The 18,550-nt window shown below is 39.1% G+C and overlaps 1 protein-coding gene and 1 long non-coding RNA gene across 2 annotated transcripts; both read left to right on the top strand.

Annotated features, from left to right (window-relative positions):
• Positions 1 to 7,242: 7,242 nt before the first annotated feature.
• Positions 7,243 to 10,602, top strand: LOC124849774. The gene is made up of 3 exons (XR_007030319.1): positions 7,243 to 7,362; positions 8,821 to 8,851; positions 10,512 to 10,602. It is a non-coding gene; the product is annotated as an uncharacterized LOC124849774 (long non-coding RNA).
• A 1,144-nt stretch (positions 10,603 to 11,746) lies between these two features.
• Positions 11,747 to 14,151, top strand: LOC118292107. The gene is made up of 6 exons (XM_035620795.2): positions 11,747 to 11,860; positions 11,971 to 12,078; positions 12,530 to 12,580; positions 13,125 to 13,199; positions 13,287 to 13,331; positions 13,607 to 14,151. The coding sequence occupies exons 1-6, from the start codon at positions 11,782 to 11,784 to the stop codon at positions 13,888 to 13,890; spliced, it is 642 nt and encodes a 213-aa protein (XP_035476688.2). The 5' UTR covers positions 11,747 to 11,781; the 3' UTR covers positions 13,891 to 14,151.
• The last annotated feature ends 4,399 nt before the right edge of the window (positions 14,152 to 18,550 follow it).

The following is an 18,550-nucleotide window of genomic DNA, read 5'->3' as shown; positions in this document are numbered from 1 at the left end:
CTGTTTTTTATCAGGTCCGGCAATGGTGTTTGGAGAAGGTAGCGGGTAAAAAACCTGATGGGTTGCACGTGTTTGTAACAGGTGGTGCAGGCACAGGAAAGAGCCATTTAATTAAGGCTATTCAGTATGAAGCCAGTAGGTTATTGTCAACAATGTGTCGTAATCCTGACAACATTTGTGTCGAGTTAACGGCTCCTACTGGGATTGCTTCATACAATTTGCATGCAGCAACAATTCACAACACATTCGGCATAGGGATAGATGTCCGGTTACTGTACACCCCATTGGGTGAAGAAAGGCTGAGTACTTTGCGTGCGAAATATAGTGATCTGCAGCTTGAGATAATTGATGAAATATCCATGGTTGATCACAATCTGTTGGCGTACGTAGACTGAGACAGATTAAACAGGTTGGTGACTTCTCCCCTTTTGGAAATGTGAGTGTAATTGCGGTGGGAAATTTTTTCCAATTGCCTCCAGTGAAAGGCAAGGCCCTGTATGTGGAAGACGAATGCTGCAACTTGTGGTCTAGTCTGTTTAAGGTTGTCGAACTAAAGGAAATTGTTAGGCAAAAGGATAGAGTGTTTGCAGACCTGTTGAACAGGTTAAGAAGTCGATCGAAAGGGACCCCAATGTTAGACAGGGACGTGGAAATGTTGAAAAGTTGCGAAACAGGTGAAGTGAGCTTGGCTTTACACATTTATCCTACAAATAAACAGGTAAACGAGCACAATTTGGAGCGGCTCCTTGAGACGTGTCCTGAGCATGTGGTGATAGATGCCCAGGATTTTGTTAATAATAAGAAAACGGGGAAACTGGAATTAAAAAGTGGACAGCATGCCAAAGCTGATAGGACAAGTTTGGCAGAGCGGCTATTGTTGGGTAAAAATGCTTGTGTCATGTTGTGCAAGAACATGGACGTCAAAGATGGACTGGTGAATGGGGTATGTGGCACAGTGACCCATATAGTTGTTTCAGAAAAGAAGGATTTTCCGGGAAAAGTGTACGTTAGGTTCGATGACGATCGGGTAGGCGCACAGAGGAGGAAACATTGTGCCAGTGTTTGTGCAAATGCAGAGGGTTGTGTTGCTATTGAACCAGAGGAAGAAGGGCCACAAAGAAAGGTGGAATGTGACGGCAATTTCCCCTTAAGCTGGCTTGGGCTTGTACTGTGCATAAAGTACAAGGCATTAGTGTAGATAGGGCTGTGGCGTACGTTGCACTAAGTAGCGTGAGAAGTTTGGCTGGATTGGTTTTTGAAGAATTCAAGGAAGCAACTATCTATTGTAATGACCAAATTAAGGATGCCCTTCAGTGTATGCCCCCGTTGTTGATGCAAAATATAACGAGGCCCAAATTGAATACACATAGCTTTAATTTGTATTTGATGAATGTCCAAAGTCTGACTAGACATGTAGCAGATTTGGCATTGTGTACAAAGCAATTGCAGCTTAACTGTATTGCTGTTACAGAGACATGGCTACCAGACAGTTCGTCATTGGAAACCGTAAAGATGGATGGTTATATTTTTCACAGTAGTCCACGTAGTTTATCATACAGTAGCAACCACCCAGCATTGTTAACATTACAAGGGCAACAACATGGTGGAGTTGGTTTGTATATTGCTAATAATGTGGCATATGATATTATGAAAGTACCAAATTTGAATTTAGAGTGTTTGATTTGCAACTGCGTGACCCCTAAAATATTAGTAGCAGTTGTTTATCGTCCACCATCTTATCCAGTGTCTCTGTTTAGAGAAAATCTAGGCAAGTTACTTCATTTGCTAGATCCAAAAAGAAACACAATTGTTGTCTTGGGAGATTTTAATGACGACATTTTCAAATCATCTACAATCTGCAAACTTTTCACCGACAAAGGTTATGTTCAAAATGTAACAACTGCAACTACAGAGAAGGGAACATTAATTGACCATGTGTACATTAAAACAACACAGTATGACGTAGAGGCAATAGTGGTGGCAACCTATTTTAGTGATCACAAAGGAATTGTATGTAGTCTGACGGTTCATGATGGAGATGAACAATAATTGGTTACCCTCAGCATTGAAGTTAGGACTTGTTGTGATGTGAACACCCAGATAAATGACGTGTGTGTGTGTGTGTGTGTTTGTATTAGTCAATGCTTGAGAATATGTTGTGCTGTATTGACCTTTTTTCCCCCAGTTTGAGTTGCAGGTGGTGGCTGCTGATTCAACTGGACACTGATGGCACCTCCTCAAAGCGTTAGTTTTAATAGGGGCATATATAATTAGAGTAGGATATATACTATAATAAGTTATTTATAGCTGTGTATGATCATGTATTGACAATGTGTTAATTTATTTATAGCTGTGTACAATCATTTTTTGAAAACGTGTTAATTTATCTATAGCTGTTAAGAATGATGTATTGACAACTTGGTAAGTTATTTATAGCAGTGTAGAATTGTGAATTGAGAACTTGGTAAGTTATTCATAGCAGTGTAGAAAAAGGTTTTTTTTACCTACATTAGAAACAGCTTTTATCCGAGTTATGTATTGGCAAAATTTATAAATGTTTAACATACATAAAAGTTGATTAGAACAGCAAGTTTCGGCATTATATAAATACCTCCCACTCGTAAGCTGTTGCAGGGCTTGCTTTTTCCAAGTAGCCGCAAAAAGCAAAGGCACTGGTAATGGCTACTCCTGGTTTTACCAAGGATGGGGTTCGATTCCCTGCGGTGCCCTGCTGATTGTTTGGCTTTAAAATGAAAGGCTGTTTCATTTCACTGAATGAATTGTCTGTAACAATGGTCACTAACTTCCCAAATTTGGTGAGACTAGTAGATATAATGGATCATGCTGAAGATAAACAATTTGTAACCATCAGCATTGAACTTAGTTACATGTTGGGTACATGTTAAGACCCTGATTCAGAGTGCGTTTTTATATTAGTCTATGCTAGAAAAGTTCTTGTGCAGTTTTTCCTCAGTGCCTGAGGGCAGTGCTGTTCACCCTATTGACCTGAGTATTTTTTTCCCAGTATGTTGAGTTGCAGGTGGTGGCTGGTGATTCAACTGGAGACTCTTACTCTTCAAAATGGAAGCTTTAGCTTTATTTATGGGCATATTTCTATGGAAACAGGTATGGACCAACTGTCATAGACAAAGCATGTATGGACAACGACTAATGTTATACATGGCACTGTAGAAAATGGTTTATTTCCCTGCATTAGAAACAGCTTTTATCCATACTATGTATTGACAAAATGTATAAATGTTAAACATATTAGGAGAACAAGTATGCTCATACATAGCAGTTAATTAAAAACTGCATGAAAAACAGGAGTTCAATTTTGGCATAATATGAATACCTCCCACTCGTATGCTGTTGCTAATGCAGGGTTTGCTTTTCCAAGTAGCCACAAAAAGCAAAGACACTGGTAATGGCTACTCCTGGTTTTACCAAGGATGGGGTTTCGATTCCCTGCGGTGTCCTGCTGATTGTTTGGCATTTACATGATGGGCCATTTAATTTCACTCAATGAATTATTAGTAACAATAGTTAGTTATTTCAAAAATATGTTTATATTAGTAGGACGAACAGGTAATGATGAAGATGACGAATAATAATAATAATAGTTACCTTCAACATTGAAGTGCATTTGGGGACCCTGATTCACAGTGTGTTTATGCATTTGTCTGTCTTTGAGAATGTTTTTGTGGGTTTTTTTCAGCCTGAGGCTAGTGTTGGTCACCCTATTGACCTCCGTATTTTTTTCAGTATGTTAAGTTGCAGGTGGTGGCTGGTGATTGAACTGAAGATTGATGTCCTATTGAAATCAAAGCATTATTTTTATTAGAGGGCATCTTTTGAAATGTGTGGATCAACTGTGATAGAAAATAATGTATTGACATGTAATGTTATATATAGCACTGTTTATTTCCCTGCATTAGAAACAGCTTTTATCCAAATTATGTACAGACAAAACTCGAATATAAAGCATGTATTGAAAAACATGAAGCACATACATGGCAGTGAATCGAAACAGCATGAAAAAGGCGGGTACAAAATGGCGGGGTGTGTCGCGGTGGAAGCAGTATTTTGTAGGTCCTGAGACGTATCACGTCCACAAATATTTTCATAATTTTACATGAAAGTGAAAGGTGGTGAAATGGTCTTTGAAGGGACTTTGAAGGTCTTTAGGTGGCGCTATCGAGCCATTTTGACACAGAGCGACTTAAAAAAAATATGATACAGAAGGGCTCCCCGCTCTGAACATGCTTTTCAAGTTTCGTGAGATCCAAAATGGTGGAAGTCCTGTAGGTCAAAGGTCATGGCTGCAAGAGGTTTTTTTGTAGGTCCTGGCCAGCCTAGCTACCTTTAAAACCTTTAATAATAATCCTAACTGATTCAATCGGGCTCTCGCCAGCCTAGCTGGCTCGGGCCCTAATATTCATTACAGATTCAATAGGGCTCTCGCCAGCAGTGCTGGCTCGGGCCCTAATAATAATTATCCTTACAGATAGAATAGGGCTCTCGCAAGTTTAGCTGGCTCGGACCCTATTGATAATAATAATCCTATCGGATTCAATAGGGCTCTCGCCAGCCTAGCTGGCTCGGGCCCTAATAATGTTGGGTTTGGATCCTGCAGCTCTGGCTGCTAGGAGAGAGAGAAAACAGAGTTAGTGACATGTAATGTAAATACATGGGGGCAGAGAGAGAGAGAGAAAAGAGGGAGAAGGAGAGATTTATTTTTTTATTTTCAAAAAAACTTATTTACATGTTTTCATCATAAATTGAGTTCAAATACAGTTAACGTGAATATTTCCCTTTTTTAAAAACAAAACAAATCAGTCAGTCAAAAATTGTGCAAATTGCAAATCGTCATTATCAGCAGAACCAAGATTTTTTTCATAACACCAATTTTTTTTTAAAGTTCCTATATCCCCGATGTTTTTATAAAATCTGAATTGTAGCCCTGAGGTTCACCAACCACACTATTCTAGCCTTCTGCCCTTCCCTGTTCTCCACCCGGTTCTTCCTGGACACATAAATGGCCATCTTAGCTTCACCTAAAAGAAGAGGTCCCCGCCACCCCGTCGGTGGTGGAGCAGCGGGGGCTCCCACCCGAACGCCGGTATCATCCCTCCGGGCCAGGCGGAGCCGGATCACTCCGCCTCGGACAGGACTTCACCGCGTGTCCCTCCTTTCATTTTCTTTTAATATTTAGAGAACGTTTTAAGGATGTTCAATATTTCAAATAATGTTCTCAGAACATTAAATGTTAAACTAAACTAAGACATTTTAACTGCAACATACTGATGATGTTTTGAGGATGTTATTGAGGTAACGACTATAAAATGTTATTTTATAAAACATTCCCACAATGTTACACAATCACAAAGGAGGAACATTCTCACAGAAACATATTGAAAATGTTATCAGGATGTGATTGACGCCTATATTAAAGGAATATTTTTATCAAAATGTTCCTGTAATGTTACATGTAAACAAAGTAGGAACATTCTCCCTGCAACATTCTGATGATGTTTTGGAGATGTTGTTGAGGTAAAAGATTATAGTACGTTATTTTATAAAACATTCCCACAATGTTACATGATGAAAAAGGAAGAACATTATCAATGAAACATTCTGAAAATCTTTTCAGGATTTTAATGAGTGTTCAGATTACAGAAAGTTTGTATCAAACGTTTCTGTAATGTTACATGTAAACAAAAGAAGAACATTCTCCCTGCAACATTCTGATGATGTTTTGGAGATGTTGTCGAGGTAACAGATTATAAAATGTCCTTAAATAAAACATTCCCACAATGTTACATAATAATAAAGGAAGGATGATGTGGTTAATGAAACATTCTGAAAATGTTTTCAGGATGTTTTTCAGGTCTGAGAGGACCGAACGGTTTTTATCAAATGTTCCTGTAATGTTACATGTTAACAAAGGAAGAATATTCTCCCTGCAACATTCTGATGATTTTTTTGGGATGTTGTTGAGGTAACAGATTATAGAAAGTTATATTAGAAAACATTCTCACAATGTTACATGATAATGAACGTACATTAGACTGTACAGTCTGACCTATTGAGACTTGGTGTCGCGATGATGTGGTAAATGTGTATAATTGAGTTTACAGCTGCAATAAAGCATTGTTCCTTTTAAACACATACATGCCAAATTTTGCATACCATGCCAAAAGGAATTTGTAAGAGCTGTTCTCGTATTCCAGCTGAAAGTCAACTGAGGGGTCACTGATGGATGATTTGACTCAACAACTTTGGGTTCTCTCCGGGTTCTCCGGCTTCCTCCCAGAGTCCAAAGACATGTAGAATGGGGTTAGGTTCATTGGAGACTCTAAATTGGCCGTAGGTCGTGTGAATGTGAGAGTGAGTGGTTGTTTGTCTCTGTATGTGTCCCTGCGATAGGCTGGCGACCTGTTCAGGGTGAACCCCGCCTCTCGCCCAATGTCAGCTGGGGCTCCAGCGCCCCCGCGACCCTCAAATGGATAAGCGGTAGACGATAGATTGATGGAGTCCCAAGGGACTAACCCTAGTCCCCTAACCCTTACTAAATTGGGATTGGATATTGAAGAATATAGTATTGTGCATGACGTTAGAATTAGTACATTCGAGATGTGCAGGAAGCAATGCGACACCCACTAGGCAGAGCGTGCAGCAGCTCTTTACACACATTCTGTCTGGTTGGTGTATGTTGGGAATTGGTGCAAACTGGTGACAAAACCACCAGCTGGCCCACATTTATTGAATACACTCTTTTTTCTTAGGACTATATGAGTTAACCCAAATGAAGACAACGTTTATTGTTTGGTTGAAATTGCTGCACACACACACACACACTGTTGGCTATATATGTTTATTAATTTAAAAACTAAAAATAGTAAATAAAAAGTAATAAACCACAAGAGGCCGCAGAGTTTAAAACCCCTTTACACAAATACACACATATTAATATATATATATATATATATATATATATATATATTAATATAAATAAAAGCAAAGGAAGGAAAAGAGTAACTGAGTAATAAAAAATAATCAGATAGAATTGCTAAAACATTTTTAAATTTAAATGGTCAGTTTATATATAAACATTTTTAAGTTTTAAAAATCTGATCATTTATTATTACTCAGTTACTGTTTTCCTTCCTTTGCTTTTCTAATCTCTTGAGCTGCTGTAACGATATGGTAATTTCCCTGGTGTGAGATCAATAAAGTTTGGCAAAAAAAGCCTTCAGTATGAAGGGTCGGTGGAGCCAAGCGGTCATTGGCTGGATACAATCGAAATCTAAGGCATCTTCCACTGAGACAGACCGGACCACAGAGCTGCTTGAGCCACAGGTAAGATAGTTAATGATACAAAGTGTGTTGGCAGTTTTTATTTGCACTTGTTCTATGCTCTTCTTCTTTGTTTCGTTTAGTTGTAACTATTGTTAGATAGCTTGTCCTTCAGCTATTAGCATGGTCACTTCACAGATGTGTACGGCAGGTTAGCCCGGGAAATGATAATCTTAGCAGTTCATGTTCTCTTCACCGGCTAGTCTCTCAGCCGGCGTCTTTGAACAGTTCTCCCGCAATGCGCGCGAGCATCGAGCCAAAGCTTCAAAAACTGTCGGCGAATGGAAAATTAGCGCCAAGTCATGTATAGTGAACTACCGTTGGGCATTTCACAGCGGTGACAAGAGGCAGCGACGTGTTTTTTTTATTTTCAGTGAGGGAAAGACTGGGAGAAAAGGGTTAACGTGAGCCTTGGGTGATGTGTTTTGTTAACTTACTAGCTAACTTTTGTCACCTGTGCATACAAAATTAGGGCAAAAGTAGGCCTAATTGTTGGAAATGTTACTGCATTTTGCTCGCATGATAAATGCTCAGAGTGGTGTTGTATGTTAATTTACATGGTAAAGTTTCAAAAATAATAATTATAATAATTCTCGCCCTGACGTTTGAATTTCGCGATCGCGAATTCCTCAGTCTGCGCATGCGCATTACAGTTCTGCTATGTCAGTGTTGGCTCAACATTCGAGTTCTACGAATCACGGACACATCTCGAAAAATTTTACTTAAAATTGAAGACTTGAAAAGGCATTAAAAACGGGCATTTGGCGTTTTATTTATCTATTTATTTTACTTTGCAATAGGTCTAGACATTTTTTTATTTGGCATTCAAAGAGTCTTGAAAAGGTATTAAAATTGACATAAGGAAAGGAAGCCCTGCCATTACTACTACAAACCATGGTAACTTTTTTTATTTTATTTGCACACTGCATGAAATCCAGATACAAAAAAATTAGAAAGTTAGTTCTAACGTTTGTCTTTGTTATTCATTAAAGATTCAAAATGATCATTTTGACTTATTTACTGTTGATAATATAGTGGCATTTAGCCTTTTTGGTCATATTTTAAATATTTTTTTTGATGCCTTGTTATGAAAATGATTTCATGGAGGCTAAATCTTTACTAGAGAAAATTGCTGATTGCCATAAAAATAACGTGTGTGAATGTATGCACTTTAAGATCGTGTAAATTAACGGGAAACAGCAATAGTTTTGTATAGTCACTCATGATGTGCCATTATTGAAAAGTTCAGTTTTTAGGCAGATAAGCTATCTCATATTTTTTTGTTTATAAATGATTTATTGTGAGTGCAGATTCTGCACACAAAGTAGATCATATACTGCATCTTCTTGTGACAGCTATAAAATGGCACATTTTCAGTGACATGTAGTTTTAACTGTTTGGACAACTGTATTGATATTTCACTTAGTATACTGACAAATGTTTGTGTTCTTCTCTTCACAGTAAAAAAAACATGGAGTTCACATCAGACTCGGTATGTCTTTTTTGATAGTTTCAGATTTTGACAAGTATTTTCATTTTTCTGGGGTGTGTTCGGGATTTAAGACATTTGCAATGTCAAAAAGACAATACTCAGCCCGCTGGAAAAGGGCAAAAAGATTGGAAGAAAAATGTGCACGTGGCCAAAAAGCATTTACATCAACAAACATTCCTCTTCAGTGTCCTTCAGTGCCCCCTCTCTATACAGGAGACCTCCGCAGTATTATGGAAAATGGACTAGAGACAGACAGGGGTTTCATTAGGGTGAAGCTGCGTTGTGTTACATGTGATGCCCCAGCCAAGGCTCTTGTGAAGTCCATGAAGCTGTGTTCAGGCCATTATGGGTGTGACAAATGTACACAAAAAGGATTGTGGTATGGCCATCGGGTGATATATCCTGAAATCACCAATCTAATACTGAGAACTGATAAAACATTTCGAGATCAGTCTCAGGAGGAGCACCACCTGCATTCAGTTGTGTCGCCATTTTGCCAGCTCCCGATGAACATGATTGACCAATTCCCTGCAGATTATATGCACCAGTGTTGTCTTGGTGTCATGCGCAAAATTATCCTTTTGTGGTTGGGGGGATCACGGGGAGTCAGATTGTCATCTGGGCATGCTAAGCAGGTCAGTTTTCAGCTTCTGAAGTTGAGAACATGCATTCCAAATGTGTTTGCAAGGAAACCAAGAGGCTTGGAAGATATTGACAGATGGAAGGCCACGGAACTGAGACAGTTTGCCCTCTATACAGGAAAAATTGTGCTTAAGGGCATTATTTCAGAGCAGCTCTATGAGCACTTCCTGGTTTTTAGTGTGGCATTATCCATCCTTGTTTCTCCAAGACTGGCAAAACAGTACAATCGCAATGCAGAGGAGTTGTTGGTGTACTTCACTGAACAGGGAAGGCATTTGTATGGGGATGAGTTCCTTATCTACAATGTCCACACCTTGATACACCTTGCATCGGATGCAAACCTTTACGACAGTCTTGATGAGTGCAGTGCTTTCTCTTTTGAGAATTACTTGCATCAGCTGAAAAGATTGGTTCGTTCTGGGCGAAATCCTCTCTCACAGATTGTGAGGCGGCTTGGGGAAGCCGACAGAGTGAGAAAGATACATCCTGAACCAAAAAAGACCATAGAAATGAAAAAACCTAACAATGTCTTCACTCTTAGTGACCTAGAGTGTTGTGAAGTTGTTTCAGACTCTGGTAAGACAGAGCATGGGGAAAAGATGTTGCTCTGTCGTGTCTATGATCGACTTGAGCCATACTTCAGGCAGCCTTGTGACTCAAGGTTGATTGGTGTCTACACAGCCAAAGATTGTCACACTCACACTATCTGAGAGGCATTTGGGCAGACAGGTATTTATTTATGACTGAGGCAGATAATGGTTTGAGGATTGTAATTACTGTGCTCCATTCATTCTAAGGAGTTCACAGACTTAACTGTAAAAACATAAAACACCCTTTTTTCTTTTTTCTTGGAAGCAGCCCCATATATGTAATGCCTTCTTAAAAAAAACTTTTTGCTAATGTTTTGTCTGGAAATCAATCATACTCAGATCCCACACATCCAAGTTGTGAGTATACTAAAGTATATATGAATATAAATTAGGGGTGCGCATGGAGGGAAGACTAGAATGTATTCCAGAATACTGACAAACAGTTTGCAGTGGGGAAATTCCTGATCAGCAATACAGTGGATGCCGTGCCAACTAACTGGCTAGAGAAAACTAACAAGGTACCTCCTAACTGAGAGTTGACTAAAGCAATTTGTATAGGGGCCAGTAAAAAAATACTTGGGGTACAAAGATAGAAAGAATGTCACTGCCAAAGTCAAAAGGAGAGAGATACCAGACACAACATTGTGGGCCAGATGGAAAGTTTCTGTTTGAACATACACAGGTATTGTATTGTCATCTTCAGAACTAAGCCAAAGAGCATGTTTTAAAAACGCCCTCATACTTCCACCAAAATAGCAAACTTTGTTCATTCTGCTCAAAACTCAGTGAACCCAGTGAAAAAAAAAAAGTTAAATTACTTTCCAGCAACCCAAAATCAAAGAATAAAGTATTTTCCCCTCACAATTTAATAGGATTTCTTAAATTATACATGACATAATGTTCCTGTAAATATCATTCATTCATTCATTCATCGTCTACCGCTTTATCCATTTAAGGGTCGCAGGGGGTCGCTGGAGCCAATCCCAGCTAACATTGGGCGAGAGGCGGGGTACACCCTGGACAGGTCGCCAGCCTATCACAGGGCCACACACAGAGACGGACAACCATTCACTCTCACATTCACATGGTCAATTTAGAGTCTCCAATGAACCTAACCCCATTCTGCATGTCTTTGGACTGTGGGAGGAAGCCGGAGAACCCGGAGAGAACCCACGGATACACGGGGAGAACATGCAAACTCCACACAGAAAGGCCCTGGTTGAACCGGGATTCGAACCCAGAACCTTCTTGCTGTGAGGCGAAGGTGCTAACCACTACACCACCGTGCAGCCATTCCTGTAAATATAATCCATTTTATTTTATTTTCATGTGTTTGGTAACTTTTTTTGATAAGCGGACATAGTCATGTGTATCTTGGCCTGTTACAATTTACTGTTAAGGTCAGAATATAGGGGGCACTTCCATTTCAGCGGCAGTTGGTTTGACCACGGAGATGCGACTAGAAACATTTATGTTATTATGAGAAGTGTAAAATATCTTCGATTAAATATGAAAATGGCAGGACAAATTTGATTCTGGCGGGCCGCCACAAGTAATTAATAGGATACACTATATATATATTATGTACATACTTAACAACTCTTACACATTCTGTATATTGTCTGCCTCTGCTCTGATATCTACCCGTATTTTCTAGACACCTACGACAAGGCAAGAGAGAAAGCCAACCAAGCAACAATGACTTCAAATTTGGAGAGTGACCAGGAAGTGGAAACTGGCAGGAAGATTATTGCTCCTGTTCGGTACCCCGACTCAGGTAAAAAGTCACTTGATAGTCGTGCGTTTTTGAAAATGCATTGAAAAGAAGATATCTAACACTTATCTATATGCATGCCTGACATATATGTTTGAATATCTCTCCATTAGATACAGATATAGATGAGCCAGTGAGGAGAGTAAAAAAAACGAAAAAAACTGCATCATCTGTCACGAAGGATCAGACCCTCTCATTGCAGATGCAAACGATGCCTTCCTGTAAGTGCCGAGTAACCAATAGGTGTTTGGTGTCTGTGTAATTTCTCTGTCTATGTTTGTTTAATTGGTACAAGATTGTTTTCCTCAGAAATTTGTGTAATTTTAGTGGAGTTTTAACACTAGCGGCACTTCCGCGTCTAAACCCCCTTGTGGCGTCAGCTGACCAAAAAGGGCATCAAGGTGATAAGGCGAATACCTGATCTGCCTTCTAGGCGGCCTACCACATTTTCTAGTTGTTGATGTGTTTGTGGTTTGTTCAATTATTGGGCAGCACCAAGTTCACCTATTTGTCAACAGGTGTAAATACTAGGATAGGATAGTCGAAGATAACCATACTCTTATACCATAAGCCTTTGCAGCAGGCCCTGGTAGAGCATTTCTTAGGCTACATGTAAGCGCTTTTGTGAACTGCTTTGACTTTCTAACTTGCTTTGACCTTGTGTTTCTTTAGTCACCCCATCAATGGATTCATTTTCAGCCAGAGACAACCAGAATAGCCCAAGTAAGTAAGCAAGTAATTAAACCTCCAAACCATTTTTTCCAGCTGAAAGCCAATGTATAAGGGTAAATACTAGTGTATATATAAGGATTCACATCTGAATTTTGACATTTTATTGCAAAGTATTTATTTGAAAAAATATACATATTGTGTACAAATAAAGATTCATGAACCATTTTCTTCATTTTTTGAGCCCACTAGATGGCGCTCTGTTCAACAAAGCGATAAAAGCACACTGAATTGCCAAATTCCTTGAGCCTTTTTCTTTAAACCAAAGTGCCATCTAATGGGGTCAACAAATACAACTAATGGTTTATGAAACTTCATTAAATTTATTGATGTCCAAATAATACATTTACATTTTTTTTTTTTTTGCATTATACCCACTAGAGCTTCAATTTAACCAAACAAGATCTATAGAGACAAACCTCTACATGCGTCCTAACATGAAAGGGTTGAAAACCACTGTTCTATAGGATGCCGTTTAATAGTCTAGTAGCTTGTAATCCTGTTAACACTGATTACAACTGAAACTATTTTTTTTAAGTGTTGCCCACAACAACCAGAAGTGTGGCGGTAACCCCGACCAGGGATGTGTTACAGAGCAGTGGCAGTGGACAAGGTATGCCTGTAGTCGCTAAGCAACTTTCATATGGTGCCATGATCCAATTGTACACAATTGTAACTTGTTAATTTTGTGCAAATTTAGGTCGCTCCATCACCAGCACTCCAAAAAGAACACCAACCACTCAATGTAAGTTGGATTGTGGAATTTTGAACTACCAATGGTACCCTGAGAATTTCAATAACCTGTGAAGTTGTAAATTGAATTTTGTTTCCATTACCACTGTATAAATAACCAACCAGTTAAGGGTATTTAAGTGCATCATACATTTAACACTACCTACTTCATTTTTCATAGGTTGTTGTGCATGTAAAAACAATGGCAGCAACATGGAATACGTTAATTGGTTATTTTATTCAAAAAGAGCCATAGGACAATTGTTTAAGTGTACTGTTATATTTTAGATGATTCTACCACACCAGCATATGCAAGGGCCGTCTTCATGAGGCTGGACAAGATTGAACAATCTCTGGAGACCATTAAGTCCATTTTGACCAGAGACATGAGATCTGATGACCCTGAGATTGAAGACTTTTCAAGACCACTAAAGACTCCAGCAGAACTGGAAGAGCTTTCCGAAAAATTAATGGACAGATCTCACAGAAAGAAAGTGGTATGTGAAAATACAATGTTGCTGTATTGGTTTGTGTGTGTGTATGTGTATGTCCAAAACAACCAACATTTATAACGGATAAACTTGGAAGAAAGATCGGCCCTGAGCCAAGAAAGAGTTCATTAACTTTTCATGCCAATAAGCTAAAAAATACAACAAAGACAAACAGAAATGCGACTATGAATGTAATATGTTCCTTAGTGGAGGTCTGCACTCTACTGAGCACATTGTAGTTACTGTATCTTACTATCCATAAGTGTCTGGAATTTGAGTTGTGTGTGACTGGGCTGGGTTTACAACTACTGGCTTAATTCATCAGTAACACCGTGTCCTAACTGCATCCTGGCAGCATGGAATTGCAACATGCTGAAGCCTACACTGCAAACCTTAAGTCAAAACAAACCATGGGTTTGATTTATATGACTGGCAATGGCCAAATAAGGTTGATGTATCCGTAAATGTAGATAAATAATTTGTATAATATTATAGTTAAGAATTTATTCACTGCCTTAGTCGAGGCGCTATCCTGTATTTTATGTTATATTTTTAAGATATTTTTTGGACATTTTACTGCTTTATTGACAGGGGGAAAGTAATCGCAGGAAAGAGGGAGAGACAGGGGCAGACAAGCAGCATGTGGTCGGGATCGAAGTCGAACCCTGGACCGCTGCAGGGGGACTCCAGCCTCCGGTGGGGTGCCGGTGTTTTAATGACCAAAATTATATTGTAGGTTTCTGTGAGGTTGCAACATACAACATGAAAATCAACACCATTTTCTGCATGTGTAGTGGCACATATCATTATTGCACCCTTCAGATTTGAGACAGATAGAAGAACTGACCAACCTTCTGGTCACAGCATGAAAAGGCTTCTGATGAATCAGAAATTATTCAGATTCATTTTTTTTTATCATAATGCAGGTGGATGAAGTGGGACCATCCATGACTGAGAGCAACGTTGCCGCAACTGATGGGAGCAGAAGCCCCTTACTGTTTTCAGAGTCTGCAGACTCTGAATAAATATTAAGAACCAAACACACACACCATCATTGGAGTGTATTTCTTTTCTTTATAATTTTATTGATTTGTATTAATGGCTTAAATTAAGTGCATTTGTTCATTTGTTGCCCGACAGTTGTTTGTAGTTTTTGTAGTGTGACACTTTATGAAGAGATTTTTGAATAAAAAAAGGAATTCTGTTGAAAGACTTTGGAATATTGATTTATCATCAAAATGTTTACTTGTTTACTTGTGTTAATAGTCCAATAGTTAGGTAAAGTCATCCCAGTAACCACAGTGGCTAGTGTTACAGAAAGGTTGTGTCATAATTTTTTTAACAATATTACCTCAAAAAATGGTTTTAAAGCATGTTATCCTGTTCTAAAACTAAGTAACTTCCCGGGAACTTTAAAAATGATGCCACTGAAAACATTTGAAGAATGTTAGGGCAAAATGTTCTAAAAATGTTGTTGCTAAACATTTTTATAATGTTTGTATAGAACGTTCTTCTACCTTTAAAAAAACATACTGGGAACCAAATAAAAACTTCCCGCTGAAAACATTTGAAGAATGTTAGGGCAAAATGTTCTAACAATGTTGTTTCTAAACATTTTTATAATGTTTGTATAGAACGTTCTTCTACCTTTTAAAAAAAAACATTCTGGGAACCCAATAAAAACTTCCGGCTAAAAACATTTGAATAACATTACATAATAATATTCTCAGAACACTTATGGAACCACAAATTTCTAGCTGGGAAAAATTACGTAATCATAATCATCTACTTCAGGGCTATTCAACTTCAATATCAAGTGGGCCAAATATGAAAATCACTGGGGGTTCGTGGGCCATACCGATTATTTTGTCAAATAATCACTACAAATAATTTAGTATAATGTTAATGGAAATATTACAACATGGAATAAACTAGTCAAGCGCATCCTTTTTCTTTCACTTTAATAGTATGATTATCATCAATTCCAGACAGCAGCCAGTCCACAAAAAATAATAGGTAAGTTATGGTTACCAGGCTTAATACAGAAGTGCAAAATGTAGCATCTGGACATGAGGTGTTTTTCTGACAGATCCATGTCCACAAATGTAGAAAATTAGATGAATATAATAAAACAGTAGCCACCAGACTAACATTAATGTCTGTTTTTTATCAACAACACTTCCAAGCATACATAAGGAGCGTTTAAAACAGATCCATATCCATAAATGCTAAATGAAAGCTGAACATAGTATAATAGTAACTATCAGATTAAGGTGAAATCAGTACAACAGTATGCAGACAAACTTTAAGCAGACCTGTTTGAATCGTCAAAAAAACATATCTATAGTCTTTGCATTTCATTAAACTGGCACTGTATGCCTTAAATGGGTCATGTGAGCCTGTTGGGTCAGTGAGAGAAATTACACTGCCTGATTTTGCTATTTCAACATAGTTTGGCTCATAAGTAGTCATGGCAATGTTAAGACACTCATGCAACTTCTCATTGGTCATGGAACAACGTGCCCTTGTTTTGATGGCATTCATGTGAGAAAAGCTGGACTCACAAGTGTAAGTAGAGCCAAACATTGTCAGTATTAGCAATGCAATTTTCCTTGTTGTCGGGTACTGATATCGGCTAACATGTTTAGACCAAAATTCGACTGCACCCTCAGACTGCAAGTGCTGTTTTAAAGCAAAGGAGGACTGCACATCAACCAGCTCCATCTGAAAGACAGTCTCATCAATACAAGACATTACCTCTTTTGCTTTTACACAGAAGTCTGCCTCAGGTTTGATGGAAGACGGGTGACGAGCAAACTGCAGTACCTCAATGGGAATGCTGAAGCCTTGGAATCGCTCAGTAAAGTTCTCAGACAATTTTGTCTTGAAATCTGTCATGACAAAATCATGTGTGTGCTCCAGGTGCTGTGCTCATGAATGCACGGAGCTGTGGGAAGTGCAGCATTCATGGTGTCAGGTCTGTTGTGAAAATCGGTTGCTTTGTCTTGAATGCACAAAGCCTTTCAACCAAATCAGCGATTGACTTCTCCGGCCCCTGCACTTAGAGATTCAAAGTGTTCAAGTGTCCAGAAATGTCACACAGGAAGTACACTGCCATAAACTGTTCGTCCAACATGTGCTCCAAGAGGTTTGCTGCCCTTTTGTGTGTGCATGTACAAAGGAAAGACCCAATCTCCTGGCGTAGTTCACAGAAACGGTCCAAAACTTTTCCTTTGCTGAGCCATCTGACATTGTTATGGACGAGTAAGTCTGTGTGTTCTGCAGACATGTCAGCAAGAAGCTGACGGAAAAGGCAATGTTGCAGGCTGAAGTTGAGCGGATGAAGTTTACAATGTTCATGACAGTGTCCATGGTGTTTTTTAGATCGCCACTGAGCTTTGCACACAAAACGGACTGATGAATAATACAGTGTAAAAACTGCATTTGTGGAGCTATAGCTGACAGCCTCGCCGCCAGCCCTTGCACTCATACTTGTCAGTCCATTCGCTATGGAAATGGCGATTTTCGCCGTAGACTTTACGTCTTTTTAGGTTGGAGAGAGACATTTTGAGGCTTGTTGTTTGCTTGCTAGCAAACAACAGTTTTGCTGTGGCCCATCCATGGGCCCTCCAACATGAGGCCACGCTGAGTGATTGACAGTCAATCACAGCACTAGATGTCTTAAAAAGGACGAATCATACAGTATGCCTAGGTCAGAAGTCCCACAGTAGCTCAGAGATATATAACGTTAATTCTTTTTTCATATCACATATCTCTTGCGAGCCATTGAAAAATTCAGGCGGGCTGTATCCGACCCGCGGGCGGCTAGTTGAATAGCCAGATCTACTTTAATACGGAAGCAGAGGTTGAGCTCCTCTTTCCGGTTGTTCAGTATCATATAGAGATGTCTGCGGTGAGACACTACGTGTTTCAGTAATGAAGACTTACAACCAGACATGATCTTCCTGATCGGGGAAACCATCTTCCCGTGTCTGGAGAGCTCTTTACTGAGAAACTAATCGGTTATGAAGGGAGGAACATTCGACAGGACTACCTTGGTGGCCGGTTTGTGATAGCAGTAGTACCTGTACGAAGTTCTCCTTCACGGTGAATATGATGGAGCTTAATTATTAAGGGGTTTGTAAATTAGGACCAGGATTTGGAATTATAATCTGAATTTTACAGGAAGCCAGTGCAGAGATGCTAACACTGGAGAAATATGATCTCTTTTTCTAATTCCTGTCAGAACCCGTGCTGCTGCATTTTGGATTAACTGGAGGCTTTTAACAGACTTATTGGGGCATTCTAGCAGTAATGAATTACAGCAGTCCAGTCTAGAAGTGACAAATGCATGGACTAGTTTTTCAGCATCCTTTTGATATAGGATGTTTCTAATGGTCTTGATATTGTGCAGGTGAAAGAAGGCTGTCCTAGAGACTTGTTTTGTTATGTGTGAGTCAAAGGACATGTCCTGGTCAAAGGTAACGCCAAGGTTCCTCACAGTAGAGCTGGAGGCCAAGGTTATACAATCCAGGGTAACTATAAGATCAGATAATGTTTCTCTGAGGTGTTAAGGGCCGCGTAAAATGACCTCAGTTTTTTCTGAATTTAGAAGTAAAAAAGTATGAGTCATCCAGGCCTTTATGTCTTTAAGACAGTCCTGAGGTTTGTCTACCTGATTAGTTTCATCTGGCTTTATAGATAAATACAGCTGGGTATCATCAGCGTAGCAATGGAAATT

Source organism: Scophthalmus maximus, chromosome 22 (assembly GCF_022379125.1).
Source record: "Scophthalmus maximus strain ysfricsl-2021 chromosome 22, ASM2237912v1, whole genome shotgun sequence".
In the NCBI taxonomy this organism is placed as follows: domain Eukaryota; kingdom Metazoa; phylum Chordata; class Actinopteri; order Pleuronectiformes; family Scophthalmidae; genus Scophthalmus; species Scophthalmus maximus.
This window is presented reverse-complemented; position numbering and strand designations above follow the sequence as displayed.